General features: G+C 42.7%; 2 protein-coding genes across 2 annotated transcripts in view; one reads left to right on the plus strand and one right to left on the minus strand.

Moving 5' to 3' along the window:
- LOC133363743 (estradiol 17-beta-dehydrogenase 11-like) lies at nt 1–12,438 on the plus strand. The gene is made up of 7 exons (XM_061583071.1): nt 1–267; nt 3,553–3,660; nt 4,052–4,183; nt 6,668–6,774; nt 10,221–10,358; nt 11,926–12,042; nt 12,206–12,438. Exons 1-7 carry the CDS (start codon nt 58–60, stop codon nt 12,294–12,296), a joined length of 903 nt encoding a protein of 300 aa, XP_061439055.1. The 5' UTR covers nt 1–57; the 3' UTR covers nt 12,297–12,438.
- LOC133363744 (estradiol 17-beta-dehydrogenase 11-like) overlaps nt 10,220–15,947 on the minus strand; it is a 23,238-nt gene continuing 17,510 nt past the window's right edge. Inside the window, exon 7 of the mRNA XM_061583072.1 lies at nt 10,220–15,738. Within this exon, the coding sequence (XP_061439056.1) occupies nt 15,648–15,738 (91 nt within the window). The 3' untranslated portion in view covers nt 10,220–15,647. The remainder of the gene's footprint in view (nt 15,739–15,947) is intronic.

Genomic DNA, 15,947 nt, shown 5'->3' on the forward strand with positions numbered 1-15,947 from the left:
CAAAGTCCTTCCAACTGTCAGTTGAGTCACAGGTTAGAGTGTGGCGGCAGAAGAAAAATGAATCTCCTACTGGATCTCCTCTGGCTTGTAGTCATCATAATCTATTCATATTTGGAAGCTCTGGGTAAACTTTTTATTCCTGTGAAAAGAAAATCTGTCAACGGTGAAATTGTGCTTATCACTGGAGCAGGACATGGCATTGGAAGACTCACTGCCTATGAATTTGCCAAACGTCAAAGCAAACTGGTTCTCTGGGATCTAAACAAGGTACAGATCATTTGAATGGGACAATTAACAGGAAGGCAGGGGTGTAGTCATCCAGGGTCTCAGGGAGTCTTAGACGCCTGACTTTTTTGGGAGCAGAGTCCCAGCAGGGTCCCTACATCTTCAGCATCTTATGAGCCAATCAGCATGATTGTGTGTTGGCCATTGAAAAGTGTGTTCTAACATGCTTCCTTGTCCTTTCCTGCTGATTGGAGCCAAGTAGAGTGAAAGGAGGTGAGTCAGCCACTGAGAAGACTCTTTTCAGTAGCTAACACTCTTCCCTTTCATGCTTGTTGGCTCCCAGGGATGTCTGTTGTTGTGGGAGAAGGTATTAACAAGGATCTTATTCTCAACTCAGCAGCAAAAATGGGGGGGCATGGCTGTGACCATCATGAAGGAACCCTGCACTTCTAAATTTGCCACAACACTACTGCGGGAAGGAGAAAAACTGCTGTATGGAAATAATGACAGGGTGTGCATGAGAAATTCCCAGATATTCCTGCATGATGATGGTCTTTTACAGCCAGCCCTATCCTTGTTTAACAGGAAAGAAAGCCCTTTGATTTCAATGGATGTGCTCCAGCATTAAATATGCTTAGAGTCACACCCTGTGTCTGTTTTGGATAGGGAGAACTTCTGTTCTTTGTCTGGGAAGAGCAAAGAGTAAAATCTGCCCAACTTGTGGCATAAACATGTGCATCTTTATGCTGTGGTTCATGGGGTTTGTTGTTGTTGTATGCCTTCAAGTCTATTACGACTTATGGCGACCCTATGCATCTTTTTTGGATATATTCATAGGGTTTTCATGGTAAGAGGTATTCAGAGGTGGTTTACCATTGCCTTCTTCTAAGCCTACGGCACCCAGTATTCTGAGATGGTCTCCCATCCAAATACTAACCAGGCCTGACCCTGCTTAGCTTCTGAGATCAGACAAGCTGGGGCGTGTTCAAGGTAGTATGGTCGTTCATGGGGTTTACTCTCTAATTAAAAATGCCCATAATGTTTGCTCTTTGGCAGTATTTGGGAAATCTTTCTTTGTAACCAAACTGTGCATTGCATGCTTGCCTTTCTTTTATAAGAAGCGTTACAGAATACGGATGATAAAAAGAACGTTTTCTGGCCACTTGGAGTCCAGCCAGTTTTGGAATAGGTCTTCAAATGGTTTGGATTTATGTTGACGATAAAGCCTCTCTTGTAGATGCAGTGCAATGACAACACGGCCCTCATTTTTTTGTTAGTGAAATTGTTTGCGATGAGAGTGAAATATTTGAATACTGCCCTTGTCAATCATCAGAGATTTTTTTAGACAGAGCAACCCTAACTGTGGTGAAAGGAGTGAGTGTGGATGATCTGCCACTTCCAAAATCCTGCCAGTTTGTGCAGTTTCTCTCCTCCCTTTTTTTGAGCTGTTTCCCTCCTCTCTTTTTTGCCTCCTGATTCAGGTGAAGGGAAGAATACAAATACTGCAAGTAAATAAATAAACATACTCCCAACCCACACCCCATTTCTTCAGGCAGATGGGGGAGGATTTCAGTGCACTGCAAAATCGGAAGCGAACCTCCCTAGCCAGTATGTGATGGATTATGTTCAGATCAGAATGCATATATGAGGGTTAGACGGTTCACTCTAATTTACATTTTATGATTATTTTTATGAGGTGGTTCAAGGAGCAGAGATTTTCACAATTCACATGTTTGCTCAAGATAAGGACAGAAATCATGCAAGCAAAGATGAGTGGTATTCACTATCATTGTTTTTGTTTGTTTTTTTTAGTCCATAAATGTTACATAAATAATTATGTTGCTTTCTGCATTGCTTTTGACATTTTCCTTCCACTGAAGTTTTGGGCACAGCAGATAGTGAGATGAATAATGCTGATTTTAGCAGAAGCTGAACTGTAGCAGAAGGGAAACAGCACTGATTGCAACGAGCACACGATGGAGTGGAAATTGCTGCCTCCTTATATCCGTAGTTCAAGGGCTTCCCTAGTTCTTTCTTTCTTTCTTTCTTTCTTTCTTTTAAACCACTGTTCTTCAACCTTGGGTCTCCCAGACGTTATTGGACTACAATTCCCATATCCCCAGCCATCTTAGCCAATGGCCAAGGATGATGGGAGTTGTAGTCCAACAACATCTGGAGACCCAAGGCTGAAGAACAGTATAATAGTTAAACCTTTTCTAGCTGCTTTAGAAAACATGGCGCTTCCCATGCTTTTTGAAACCTTTTAAGTAACAAGCCCCTAGATGTAGCAGAATATTATGACATACCGCTCCTTCCTACCTAGACGGAGCAGAATATGGCTGCCTCCATGTACCAGGTACAAAAGGGCAATCTACTTTTTTCCATATAATGTGCCTGTAAGGCCCTGGTCAGAGTGGTCCCTGTGGGGCCCATTTTACACTGATGCCACCCCTCAGAGTTACTAGGTAGCAGCAGTAGCACTCCAAAGGTGGTTGGGACCTGCCATATAAATTTACCAAAATGTCCAGGAGCACCTGGCATAGTGTCACTCTGGGGCACTGTGAGAAATTAAAATGGAGGCTTGCAGACCCATTCATGTGGGGATAGGCCATCCAAATGGGACCTTATGCCTGTCCAATTCTATGTGCAGAATCCAAAACCCGAAACTCAAAACCGTGTGACAAAGCAGCAGGAGCTGGGTGCAATTTTTGCCCCTTTGACCACTGCTAGTGGTAATGTGAGAGTCATCCAATCTCTGATGTGCATGTCTGGATTGTGGTTACTTGGTACCAAAAGGAAAGCTCTCTGCACATGCTCCTCTTTTTTTGCTGTTTCCTGTGTTTCAAGGTTGAGCACTGACGTTGAAAAATAGGGTCTGGGGTTAAGACCTCGCTCATATTAAACCAGAGGTGAGGAACCTGTGCCCCCTCCCAGCTATTTTTGGGACTCCAGTTCCCATCTTTCCCAGAGAGCATAGCTAGTGATGAGGAATGGTGGGAGTTACAGCCTACCAACATCTGAAAGGCCACAGGTTCTCCATCCAGATATTAAACCATCCCCTTTTGTATTTATTTATGCTTACATTTATATCCCACTATTACTCCAAGAATCTCAAGGTGGCATACATGGTTCTATCCCTGCCCGTTTATCCTTGCAACAACCCTGCGAGGTAGGTTAGGATGAAAGTCAGTGAGTTGCCTAAAGTCACCCAGTAAGCTGACTGAAGCTTTGAAGCCTGGTTTCCCAGGTCCTAGTCTGGCACCTGTCACATACAGCTGACAGAAGGGAAAGAAATGAGCAATATTTCTACCTTTCCACATGTTGTAGCATGGTGTTGAGGAAACAGCAGAAAGGTGCAGAGGTCTGGGAGCCACCGCTCATGCCTTTGTCGTGGACTGCAGCCTCAAGGAGGAGATCTACAGCGCTGCAGAGAAGGTAAGGTCTCCTGCTTGTGTAGCATCGAGCTACTTAATTTTGCTCTTCATGATCTCTCTCCCCCCTCACCGCCCACTCCCTTCTTTATCTAATGTTCAATTAATAATTATATTTTATAGACTGTGTTGGTTTTTTTGCATTTGCTCTTTAAGATGTGTTAACTTATGCTGTACACCACTTAGAGTTTTATTTAAATGTAAGCGGTATATAAATTGTCTAAATATATAATATAATTTCCAGTCTGATGAAGAGTTCTGAGAACTCAAAGACTTGCCGACTATTCTGTGACCTTTTGTTTAGTGCTAATAAAGATATTGCCCAATTGTGGCTTCTGTGACTGTACCTTTAATCACTGCTGCGTTTTCTTAATTTCTGTTCCTTTTTTTAAAAGGTGAAAAGAGACATAGGAGATGTTAGCATCTTAGTGAATAACGCCGGAGTAGTAGCAACAGCAGATCTCCTTTCCACCCAGGACAAGCAGATACAAAAAACATTTGAGGTCAACGTTCTCGCTCACCACTGGGTAAATATTGCTGAGGCATCCAAGCTTTAACTACAAGATAAAATCTGCCAATACACTGTTATAGTTATAAATGAAAATAAGAAATGAACCATGCCCGATACACTGTTCCCAATTAAGTATATACATGGTTGATATACAATAAGAATAATACGCAATCCCAAACTGTATTTTCCAAATGTGAGATGAGAATACTGGCTGTCCCTCATTTTATGATATAACTAGGATAGAAGAAGCAGTTTGAGTTTTGCTATGTTAACAATATAGTTGCTAGGGGCAAGAAGTGAGAGGGACTTAACTCGCGTTGTTGGGAATTTTGTGCTACTTCTAGTACTGCCTGTGTACTTGCTTTTGTGTACGTGCATTGTAACACCTGATTACAATGCACGTAAATAAGTAGATGGTTGCAAAGCCTCCTTAGTGCTATCTCTCAAAAGGAAACTGCCTGTAAAGCTTGCTCTGAATGTCCTACAACCCAAGGAAGGAAAGCAGGGATATTGCAGAGGAATAACCCTAGAATTACAAGATAGAAGATGAATTATAAATAGATTGTATTTAAAACAGGTCATTTCTAAATTTAAGAACATAGAATGCTTATTTCTCTTTTTTTGGAGGCTACCATCAGCTGAGAAAAGAAGCAGGTAGCAGTAACTGGACTGTTGCAGGCTGGAAGCTAGATACCAACTTTAGCCTTCTCAGTCCTTTTCTGCTGCACCTGGAGAACAGTAGTCAGTTGGACGTTTGGCCAACCCACCCTGCCTATGAAGAGCACTTTGCCACAGCTGCAGCTGGTTTCCAAGGGGAAAACTGATTTATTCGGAGGCCACTGTTGTTAGTGTGGTTCCCCAGTGGGCCAGCCACCGGGGGGGGGGGCTGTTTGAGTCACTCCCTCAGGGTGTGATGAAGTTGAGGGAAGTCCCTATGGACGATTGGCTGTGGATGAGTTTATCCCTAGATGAGAGACTGGAGCAACCGGATTTGGTGTGTGAGTTAACCTGGCCAGGTGTGTATGTGTGTGTGAGAGAAAGTTAACCTGGTTTCCAAGAGAGAGATGGAATGCTGGGGAGCTGTGTTTAGTGAGAGCATGAATGTAGACTATTGTTGTTATGTGCCTTCAAGTCGATTATGACTTATGGAGACCCCATGAATCAGCGACCTCCAAGAGCATCTGGCATGAACCACCCTGTTCAGATCTTGTAAGTTCAGGTCTGTGGCTTCCTTTATGGAATCAATCCATCTCTTGTTTGGTACTATTACATTAGTATTAGTATTAGTAGTATCATTAGTCACTTGTTACCCAAAGATCTCCAAGCAACTTACAACACTGTAAGTTACAGAAGTAAATATATCATATTATAAAATAGAATAATCAAACAATAACCCACCCACCCCCCATATAGCCACAAAAAGCTTTGGTAGTACACTAAATCAAAACAGCATAATCTCAGTGTATCAAATGACTGGGGGAAAAGATAAGCTTTTACCTGGCACAGAAAAGATGTCAAATGAAGGCACTAGGTAGACCTCACTGGGGAGTGTATTCCATAGATGCTTTCACGTTAAATTTTTTATTATTATTATTTTATTAAGCTTATATACCGCCCGACTAGCAACAGCTCTCTGGGCGGTGAACATTAAAAATACAATAAAAATAACACAGTACAGTATATCACAATACAAAACTGTACAAAAAACTGTACAGTCTAAAATCAAAATATAATAAATTAGAATTAACAGGAATTAAAATGCCTCAGAGAAGAGAAAGGTTTTAACCTGGCGCCGAAAAGATGATAGTGTCGGCGCCAGGCGCACCTCCTCGGCGAGACCATTCCATAGTTCGGGGGCCACCACTGAGAAGGCCCTAGATCTTGTCACCACTCTCCGGGCTTCCCTATGAGTCGGAACCCGGAGGAGGGCCTTCGTAGTAGACCGTAGTGTACGGGCCGGTTCATACCTACTGAAAACCTTTCTGTTCCACCAGGTTTATGCAGGCAAATAAGAAGATGCCGTTTTGCAACAGTTGACCTTTGTTTTTACCATATTATTGATGTTTTTATTGTATGGTTGTTTGATTGTTTGTTTTAACTTTTTGTAAACAAAATAGCTGTATTCGAATATATTTATAAATAAACAAATGTAAATAATAAATGGATGGGGAGCCACAACTGAAAAAGCCCTCTCCCTTGTCATCACGCTGCAAGCCTCCCTCAGAGCAGGGACCTGGAGAAGGGGTTCAGAAAAACACATATCCAGTGTGATTGGTGGGTATTTGGTGATTTTGCTACTTTATATTGTTCTGGTTGATTTGATTTCTCTTCGACTTCTGTTGCATATTTCTTTTGTGTTAATACACTGTTAGTGTCTTTGGGAGCCTTTGGGCCAAATGCGGTATATAAATAAACCATAATGTAACATAAAATATTAAAAAACAGCTGCAACATGGGCCTCTAAAGATGTTTCTTTTCCTCTTTTCAAACTTACTTCAAGACAACAAAAGCCTTCCTCCCAGCAATGATGAAAAATAACCACGGCCATATTGTCACAGTTGCATCGGCTGGCGGACACATAGCAGTTCCTTTCCTGGTGTCTTATTGGTAAGTGTAATAGAGACTCTTTTCTTGTGGTGGTTGTCAACACTGAAGTTTGCTTTGATGGGACTAGAATGAAATTATGGGTGATATCCCACAAAGTCATACTCTGAGTAGACCCATTGAAATCAATGGGCTTAATTTATGTTGCATTTTAGTCAACAGATGTGTTTGAACGTTTGATAGTTTATTTTATAATGATTTTAAAATGCTACGTCCATATTATCAAAATGAATTATTCATTTTCACTGTCATACTATACTTTGAAAATTAATACATATTAGACCATTATTGTAATGATGGATTGATATGTATATCTCCTGTTGTGTTGTGAGCTGTTTTGGACACATTAATCAATTTGTTTATTAAGGCATTCATATACAACTTAATCATTAGCATTTCTGGGGGAAAGTGGCATTCAAATTAAATAAATACCCAAATACCATTGATTTCAGTGGGTCTTCTCTGAGTATCTCTGCATATCACCCTATGTTTTTAAATAACAGCACATCCCTCTGACTAATAATTTGAGCTCAGTATCAATATAAACACTACATTGGCCCCATTTGCACTATACATTCAGAGCAGTATTATCCCATTTTATACAGTCATGGCTTCCCCTAAAGAATCCTGGGAACTGTAGTTTATGAAGGGTGCTCAGAGTTGTTAGGAGACTCCTGTTCCCCTCGCAGAGCTACAATGCCCAGAGTGGTTTAACAATCAGTACGTCTTTCCAGGGAACTCTGGGACTTGTCACTCTGTGAGGGCCCTACTCCTAACTGGGTTGCTAAAATCCAGGCCGGCATTCTGCAGGTGGAAATGAGTGAATGGAGGCACATTTGTATTGTCTGAGCCTCTGGAAACAAAATGGCTGGGTTGTGCTCAGGCAAGGAACAAACAGAAGCGGGAGTGTGGCTGTCCTCACCATAAGGTCCTCATACACATGACAATCCAACATCCCCCCCCAAAAAGTGCTAACAAGCTTTCACACCAGCAGTGATTACAGATGTGGAATGGTAACTGACGCACGCACTCCAAGAAATGCTGGCAGGGTAAAATACAGCGGAGTTGCTCAATGAAAGGGCATTTCAGTTGAACATATGCCAGTGAGGAGAACAGATCTGTGTTCGTGATTGCACAAAGCAGCAAGAGGCTTCTGGGAGCCAAACTACATATTGCAACAGAGACCATGAATGCTGCATCTCCGCCTCTTTTTGCAAATAGCAACTACAGGGAAGGGATCAAGATCAGGACCAGAGTACGGGGATAGGGGTGGGGAAATCTGTGAGTTTCAGTCCTCTCAGTTTCTCATTTTCCAACATGAAATCCAGTTCTCCACATTTCTGCAGCCATTTAAAAACATGCTCATGAAAATTCTTCAACATTTTAGCGCAAATTTCTCCTAATGAACACATTTTTATATGCAGTTGGCACTAATACACACATTTTTGCAAGCAATTTCTCCTAATATAACACGTGTGCTATTTTCTCTAATATAGTCATTTTTATTCACACTTTCCCCTAATGTATACTTTTTTGTAAACTTTGGTTGGAGAAATTTGGGTTAAGTGAGAATTTCGAAGGATGGCCGTGTTTCAGGTCTCATCGTGTTTTGGAAAGTGTACATTTGATAGATTCAGCTTTAAATGCAAACTAAATTGATTTTCTCCCCCATCCCTCCATGGGAGAGGTGTTACCTTTTCCTTCTGGTGCTATTTTCTCATTGAAATGCCTCCCAAAGCTGCTATATGCCCCACTGGTAAAAAAACAACAACATACAGGTACAGTCTGTGTGCCCTTATGCTTTGGGGGCTGTTATGGTATCTCCGCCATATTGTTTGGCTCTGGGAGATAGTTGCTAAAATTAGCAGTAGAATAATGGCCCCAAAAAGAATCAAAAGAACTCTGTGGAGGCTTTATGGCTTACAAGGCAGGGAGTTGATTAGAGTCGCAAAGGATTGTTCTCTCTCTCCCACCCACTCGCCAGAGCTTGGAAAAGTTACTTTTTTGAACTACAGCTCCCATCAGCCTAATCCAGTGGCCATGTTGCCTAGGGCTGATGGGAGTTGTAGTTCAAAAAAGTAACTTTTCCAAGCTCTGCCCACTCCTACATCACACATCATACATTTATTCCACTATTATTCCACTTTAAACAGTCAGGGCTTCCCCCAAAGAATCCTGGGAAGTGTAGTTTGTGAAGAGTGCTGAGAGCTGCTATTCCCCTGACAGAGCTACAATTCCTAGAGTCCTCTGGAAAGAGGGACTGTTAAACTACTCTGACAATTTTAGCTCTGTGAGGAGAACAGAAGTCTCCTGATAATAACTCACTAAGGCCCGCCTCTGTGACATCACTAAAGCCCACCCCTGTGACATCACTCTGGCCTGCCTCTGAAATCTCAGGGCTTGGGATGCTTCTGACCTGGCAATCCTACAGGTGGTCATGGATTGGGGGAAACGGCCTCACTGGACAAATTAAGACTCCCACTGGGCATAATTTGGCCCATTGGCTGGAGGTTCCCCATGCCTGTACCAAGACAATAATAGTACACACATATAGCAACTATGTTCAGCACCCTTTATCTGTTTAATACCAGTTTAAGTAATGGCCAGCATGTACATATTCTTAATAAATAGTAAATAAAAGTAATAGGGTAGCTCTTCATACCCTTAAAATCACTGCTGAAAAATATTATTTTCACATGTTTATTGGTTATAAACTTGCCCTGCACATATCCACTACCATTCCACAGTCTACAGTCTATCAGACAGTCCATCACTTTCTTCTATATACTGTGTGATCTTTAATAAGCGATTCATACAGCTCCCCAAATTGGTACTAATGAGTTTTAAATTAGCCATTCGCACTGTGGTCTGTGCTTTTTCACACTTGAGTTCTAGCAAAAAAAAAGGGTGACTTTCAGCACAGCTAACTTCCCACCCCCAGCTGCACAATTTGCTTCACATAAATGAATCAAAACTTGAGGGGGTTTTCTGCATTGCCATTGGACTGAAAAAGAAGGAAATACCTCTCGTGCATCTTCATCTGACCCTCTTTTTTTTTGTATCGTGGGTGTGAAGATGAAATTGGATTTTTTATTTTTTGTAGCAGGCCCCCAACTGGCTTTGGTTGGTTCTGCATATATCTTAGCAATAGGCCTATTCTGCTAAACGCGGGCGCTAAGAGTCCCCTTCCTTGAAGTTGGCATACATGAGAAGAAAAAGGCATCCGTTTCAGAGTTGTGGAGAACTTTGGTCAAATATAAGTGATTTTCTGCTGTAAGTTTCTTTATTAATTTTCTAATCTTATATATTTTAGAAATTCACTGATAGTGGTTATATTTTAAAAGCCTGCATATTGTGCATATATTAGGTAAACCTAGTATTAGATTAGTTGAGAAATATTTTCAAAGATCTCCCAAATCTACTCTCCCCCCACCCCCGCCGCCCTTTAGTTCAAGCAAGTTTGCTGCTGTTGGGTTTCATAAAAGTCTCACTCAAGAACTGTCTGCTTTGGGAAAGAATGGGATCAAAACGTCATGCCTTTGTCCAGTTTTTATCAACACCGGCTTTATAAAACATCCAAGTTCAAGGTACGTGATGAGAAGGCTCTTGTATCGTCTTGTCAACTCAGTTTGAAACTCCTTTTTGAAATTCCCCTTTTGAAACAGCTGCTCCTGCTCAAGAAAGATGTGTCTAATAGCACAGCCCTGTGCATGTCTACCCAGGGCCAGAAATAAGCCCCACTAAATTCAGTGGGGCTTACTCCCAGGTAAGCATGTAAGGCAGGGGTGGAAAAGGGGCAAAAGCAGGGATTTCTACACATGCACACTCACCTATACATATCACTCCATCCCGTTGAGCAAGAGAGATTAGATTGGATCCAAAGTAGAGCTAAGTCTCAGTAGTATTAGCAGAAGGGTTTCCACACATGCACCGGGACTTCCCTACCTGCACACCCTCTAAATCTGTTTTAGGGGTTCCCCAAACCCTCCAGAGCAGATTTGGGGAGAGTGCAGAGTGCATGCAGGGGGAGCGTCCTAGCTCCCACGGACAGATTTGGAGTTGGGCCTTTCAGCTCAATTATTGCCAATGTCTTTAATCCACAGGCTAGCACAGGATTTGGAACACAGATCAGAATACAGCGCACATAGGGTTGAGATCAATGCAAGGCACTATGCAGCATGGCTACACAAGCAAAGATGTTGCTGCAACACTTGACATGCCCCCTGGGTTTCCCTTATAAATGATAGGGTGGGCACGGCTACTTGCCTATAACTTGTCTCTTCGCTTGCTTACCCATTCCCAAGCCACCATTCCTACAGGTAGGCTGGTTAGCGGGCTCAGCCTGTTCGTGCCTGCGCATCTGACAGCAGGTCTGTGATGATGGAGGCGGAGACAACTCAGCCATATCATATCCCGGTTCCACCTCCAGCACCCTTCCTGGGCTTGGGGTGGGTTGACAACAGGAGACTGGCTTGGTGGTGAAATGGCTGCTGGAGGCTGCGCAAGGGGATGGACTGATAGTTCAACCCCTTCATCTCCATTGGCCGACAGCTCGAGGCAAGGTCTGTCAGTCAGCAGATCACTCGGCCCTTCCCCAACTTCCTCACCCAACACTCCTAGATCACTGGGCCCCTTCCCCGGGTCCCAGATCTCCTCCCCAGACCAGTTCTGCCAAGAATTCTCCACGAGGCCCATGACAGAGAGGAAGAGGGGAGCCATGTTGTACAAGTGGATATCCTTGTGCTGATGGATTGCATTAGTTGAATGCTGCCCATTATTATAGTTCAGGGACACATTCCAACCAAGCAAAAACATTCAAGGAGAGAGCAAAGTAGGGTCAATGAGGAGAATGGTGGGGAGGAGAAGGTGGCTGGAGCGGAGTCTCAGGGGCTGAATACAGAGGCCTAGAGAGCTAGTATTGCGGTCTACATCCCTCTTTGGGCACATGTAATTCGTTTCATGGCTTAGCCCCAAAGGAAAGTGTCAGTTCCTTCTTTAAAAAAAATTGAAGGATTGAAGTAAGTTAAAAATATTTAACAAGCATTCTGGCAATTTATTACAACTATGTTGTTAGAGCTAAGCTTCAGCAGCCATGTTCCCACAATGGCTGGTTCTGTCAACAATACTTCAATGAGCGTTTTCATTTAACTCCAGCCTGGTGCCTGTTCTGGAGCCTGACAAAGTTGCAAATAAACTCATCGATGGAATACTTTGCAACCAAAAAATGATTTTTCTTCCACCGTTTGTGAAGTGCAGCCTTCTGCTGGAAAGGTAGGTGTGGTTCACTTAGGAATGGTGTGATGGATTTTTGAGTTGTTATTTAGAATAAAAATACGCCTTGGTCAAAATGAAAGACAAGCAACCAAGTCAAGTCTTAACAGATTCTGAGCTTTTGAGATGGTTATAATTTGATATCTCTCTCTCTTCCTTACAGAATTCTACCAGAGCGTGCCTTGGTGGCTTTGGACAAGGCCATTAAAGTAAAATTTGATGCAACTGTTAGACATGAAGGAAAAGAACGTTAAATTAATAAATGCCTTCACTCAGGGTGTATATTGGGATCAGTTCTTCAGAGGTGTGATGCATAACGCCTTGTCAGTAACCTACAAATGGAATCCTATGAACTTTTCATCTCAAATATGTATTAAAAGTACAATATCATAAAAAGCATATTACTTACTGATATACAAATAGGCCATAGTCATGTACTTTCCTCCTTTCCTTACATTTATTTCCCACCTTTCTTCCAGGAGCAGCTCACCCAGTGGGGCAGAGTCATAGTAATAACCTCCCAGAAGTGGCATTGCTGCTGCTTACAAGGAGGAAAGGTGGTAAGGCTGGGGCGGCACTGATGCACTGACAGCCAATCCCACTGGGTGCCCCCATGTGGCTCCTCCTTGCTGCCCCCTTGCCTCCCCTCCTCCCAGTAGGTGGCAGCAACACCACACCTAGGTGGCTATTGCTGTGTTTTCTCCATCCTACCAGATGAGCCGCTTTTGCTTTCGTCCATCACAGAACCCAAAATGGCACATATTGCTCTCAGGTGGTTCTCCCCTCCAGGCGTAGTTAAGCCCACTGATTTTTCAATGCACTTTTCCCAGTTGCCCTGGCACCTGGCACACTGCCACAGCAGCAACAGGCACCAGTGATGGAGGTGGCAAACAGAAAGACCTCCCTCCTTCCCTCACCACCACAATCAGATCAACAGCAAATTAAGCAGGTGGGCAAGAGGGTGGTTGGAGGGAGTGGGTGGGTGGAAAGTAACAAATGAGTTTTTCTTTGGCTTAAATTAAAATCCAAGTCAGAGAATAAGGCTTGCCTTGTATGACACTCATATAACAAAACACTGTTTTGCATTCTAAGCCAAGGAATTCAAATGTCAGTGACAGCTCCAAATAGCAGTGCTATGTGGCCATGACACAATACCATCATGTGTCTCTTAATTTTTAAAAAAAACCTGCCAGGGCAGTATTGTCTTCATACACAAGAAGATCTTGTTTGTCATTGGGGAAACTTCTGTTGGTCACCCTCCAGATGATGTTAGGCTCCAGGTCCCATCATCCCTAACTGTTGGTCATGCTGACTAGGCCTCATGGGAATTGGGTGTCCAACAACATCTAGAGGGCCAAAGCTTACTTGCCCCTCTTACAGGTCTTAGTACAGTTTCAGAGCTAGTTCATGCCTGAGACATCTCTTTTACTCAGTCTGTTCTCTTGTACCTGCGGCAGAGTTCACAAAAGAAACATTGATCTGCTTTTTGGAGTCAATGTCAGGACCATCAACAGCAAATCTATACCTGTAGGATTTTCCAGGTCAGCTCAAGGTCTCTGGGATCAGTGAATGAAGTGTATGTAGGAAGCAGAAAGTACTGGAGCAAAAAATCTTAATTTCACATATACATTCATGGGGTCTGAACTGTCAATGACTGATCAGGAACAAGACCTTGGGGTCGTAGTGGATAGCTCGATGATGATGTCAACCCAGTGTTGGGGCAGCTATGAAAAAAGCAAATTCCATGCTAGGGATCATATGGAAAGGTATTAAAAATAAAACTGCTGATATCATAATGCCGTTATATAAATCTATGGTGCTACCGCATTTTGAATACTGTGTACAGTTCTGGTCGCCTCACCTCAAAATGGATATTATAGAATTGGAAAAGGTTCAGAAAAGAGTAACCAAAATTATCAAGTGGATGAAGTGACTGCCTTATGGGGAAAGGTTACAGTATTTGGGGCTTTTTGTTTAGAGAAAAAGCGAGTAAGAGGCAACATGATAGAAGTGTATAAAATTATGTGTGGCAAGAAGAAAGGGGATACAGAAAAGTTTTTCTCCCTCATAACACTAGAACACTGGACATTCAATGAAGCTGAATGTTAGAAGATTCAGGACAGACAAAAGAAACTACTTCTTCAGGCAATGCTTTTTAAGCTATGGAATTCACTCCCAGAAGAGACACTGATGGCCACCAACTTGGATGGCTTTGAAAGAGGATTAGACAAATTCATGGAGGAAAAGGCAGTCGATGGCTACCAGCCATAATGGCTGTACACTGCCTCCATAGGCAGAGGCAGTATGCTTCCAAATACCAATTGCTGGAAACCACTCTTTGCACTCAGGTCCTGCTTGTGGGCTTCCCATGGGCATCTGGTTGGCCACTCTGACAACAGGATACTGGATTGGATGGGCCATTGACCTGATCCAGCAGGCTCTTACGTTCTTATTTATTCACTGACAAAGGCACTAATTGCTAGAAGAGGAACAAGTGATGTAATGCAAATAGAAATACTAGTGGCAAAGGTTGGCTTCAAAAGCTTTGATAGGAGAGACGTCATCCAGATGTTGTTTTGGCCCAGCTTATCTGAAGGAACGCCTCCAGTATCACCAAATATGCCGCCAAACAAGATCAGCCTCACAAGACCTTCTCTCGGTCCCACCGGTAAAAACAGCTAGTCTGGTGCGGACCAGAGAGAGGGCTTTTTCGATCGTGGCCCCCACCCTCTGGAACTTGCTTCCATTTGACCTTCGACATGCCTCCTCCCTGATGGCTTTTCGCCGAGCCTTAAAGACCTGGCTATTCAGGCAGGCCTATGGGATCTCTGGGGTGGGTTGCTATTATGCTGTATTATTGAAGGATGGTTTAGATGAACTGATGTTAATATTATGATTGTTGTATGCATATGTTTTATATTGTATTTTATATTGTGTAAGTCGCCCAGAGTGTCCGTTAAGTCGGACAGATGGGCGACTAACAAATAAAATATTATTATTATTATTATTGTTGTTGTTAACATCAGCCAGGCACACTACGTGAGATCTGTGCCTGGACACTCAGCGGAGAACATTAAATCAATTGCAAGCACGAATGAAACATCACGCATTTTACAGGCACAAAACAAAGGATCACATGAGTGAAAAAATGAAGGCAACCAGATGTTATTAACGTAGCATGAAGTTTGATCCTAATGTCCTTCTACCACAGTTTCCAATCTATAATATGAGGGAGGCATACCTCCCTATCTCCCTCTAACATTATATCTTTGGGATTTGTTGAGTTATTTAATACTTCAAGGGGAAAATTGTAGAAGGGGAACCCTCAGCCACTGTTCAGTGACATCCTGCATTTCTCCCTGAGAGAATCAGATTAGGGACTTCATTCATTTCATAAAGTAAAAGACTGCAATTTCTTTGTTAAGAGAGGGATGAAACTAAGTGTGGATTCCACAATTCTTGAGTAAGAGATAGGACATTATTGCAACTGCAAGAAAAGTCGTGTTCACCATTCCATCTATATATTGATATGTTCATGGAGCTACTTCCTACAGGTTTCTTAATGGAAAGAGTTAATAATGAACGAAAACAAGAATCCCATTTCCTTAGTTTTCTTTATCCTTGTATCCAATGGTAAAATCAAATTTAAGTTCATTCAGCCTCCACAAAGCTGCAGCTCCACGAACTGGAAGAAACCTGGGTGGGGGGGAAGATGAAGAGAATATATTAGTGTCGCCTTATTGATTGCCTACTTCAATTGTGGGCCTCCTGTGGCTCTCCAGATGTTGGACTTCAACTCCCATTAGCCCCAGACAGTGGTCAAGGATGGCTGGAGTAATAGCCCAGCAACATCTGGAAGGCTACATGTTCCCTGTCACTGCGCTTCCTAGAAGTAATACTCTGAA

This window comes from Rhineura floridana, chromosome 9 (assembly GCF_030035675.1).
Source record: "Rhineura floridana isolate rRhiFlo1 chromosome 9, rRhiFlo1.hap2, whole genome shotgun sequence".
Classification (NCBI taxonomy): domain Eukaryota; kingdom Metazoa; phylum Chordata; class Lepidosauria; order Squamata; family Rhineuridae; genus Rhineura; species Rhineura floridana.

What these genes read in the sequence shown, in the direction of transcription:
- LOC133363743 (XM_061583071.1), top strand. Translation starts at nt 58, where the DNA reads ATGAATCTCCTACTGGATCTCCTCTGGCTTGTAGTCATCATAATCTAT. An exon ending in TTCTCTGGGATCTAAACAAG is followed by an intron (nt 268 to 3,552) that starts GTACAGATCATT and finishes CACATGTTGTAG; the next exon opens with CATGGTGTTGAGGAAACAGC. An exon ending in CCTTTCCTGGTGTCTTATTG is followed by an intron (nt 6,775 to 10,220) that starts GTAAGTGTAATA and finishes GCCGCCCTTTAG; the next exon opens with TTCAAGCAAGTTTGCTGCTG.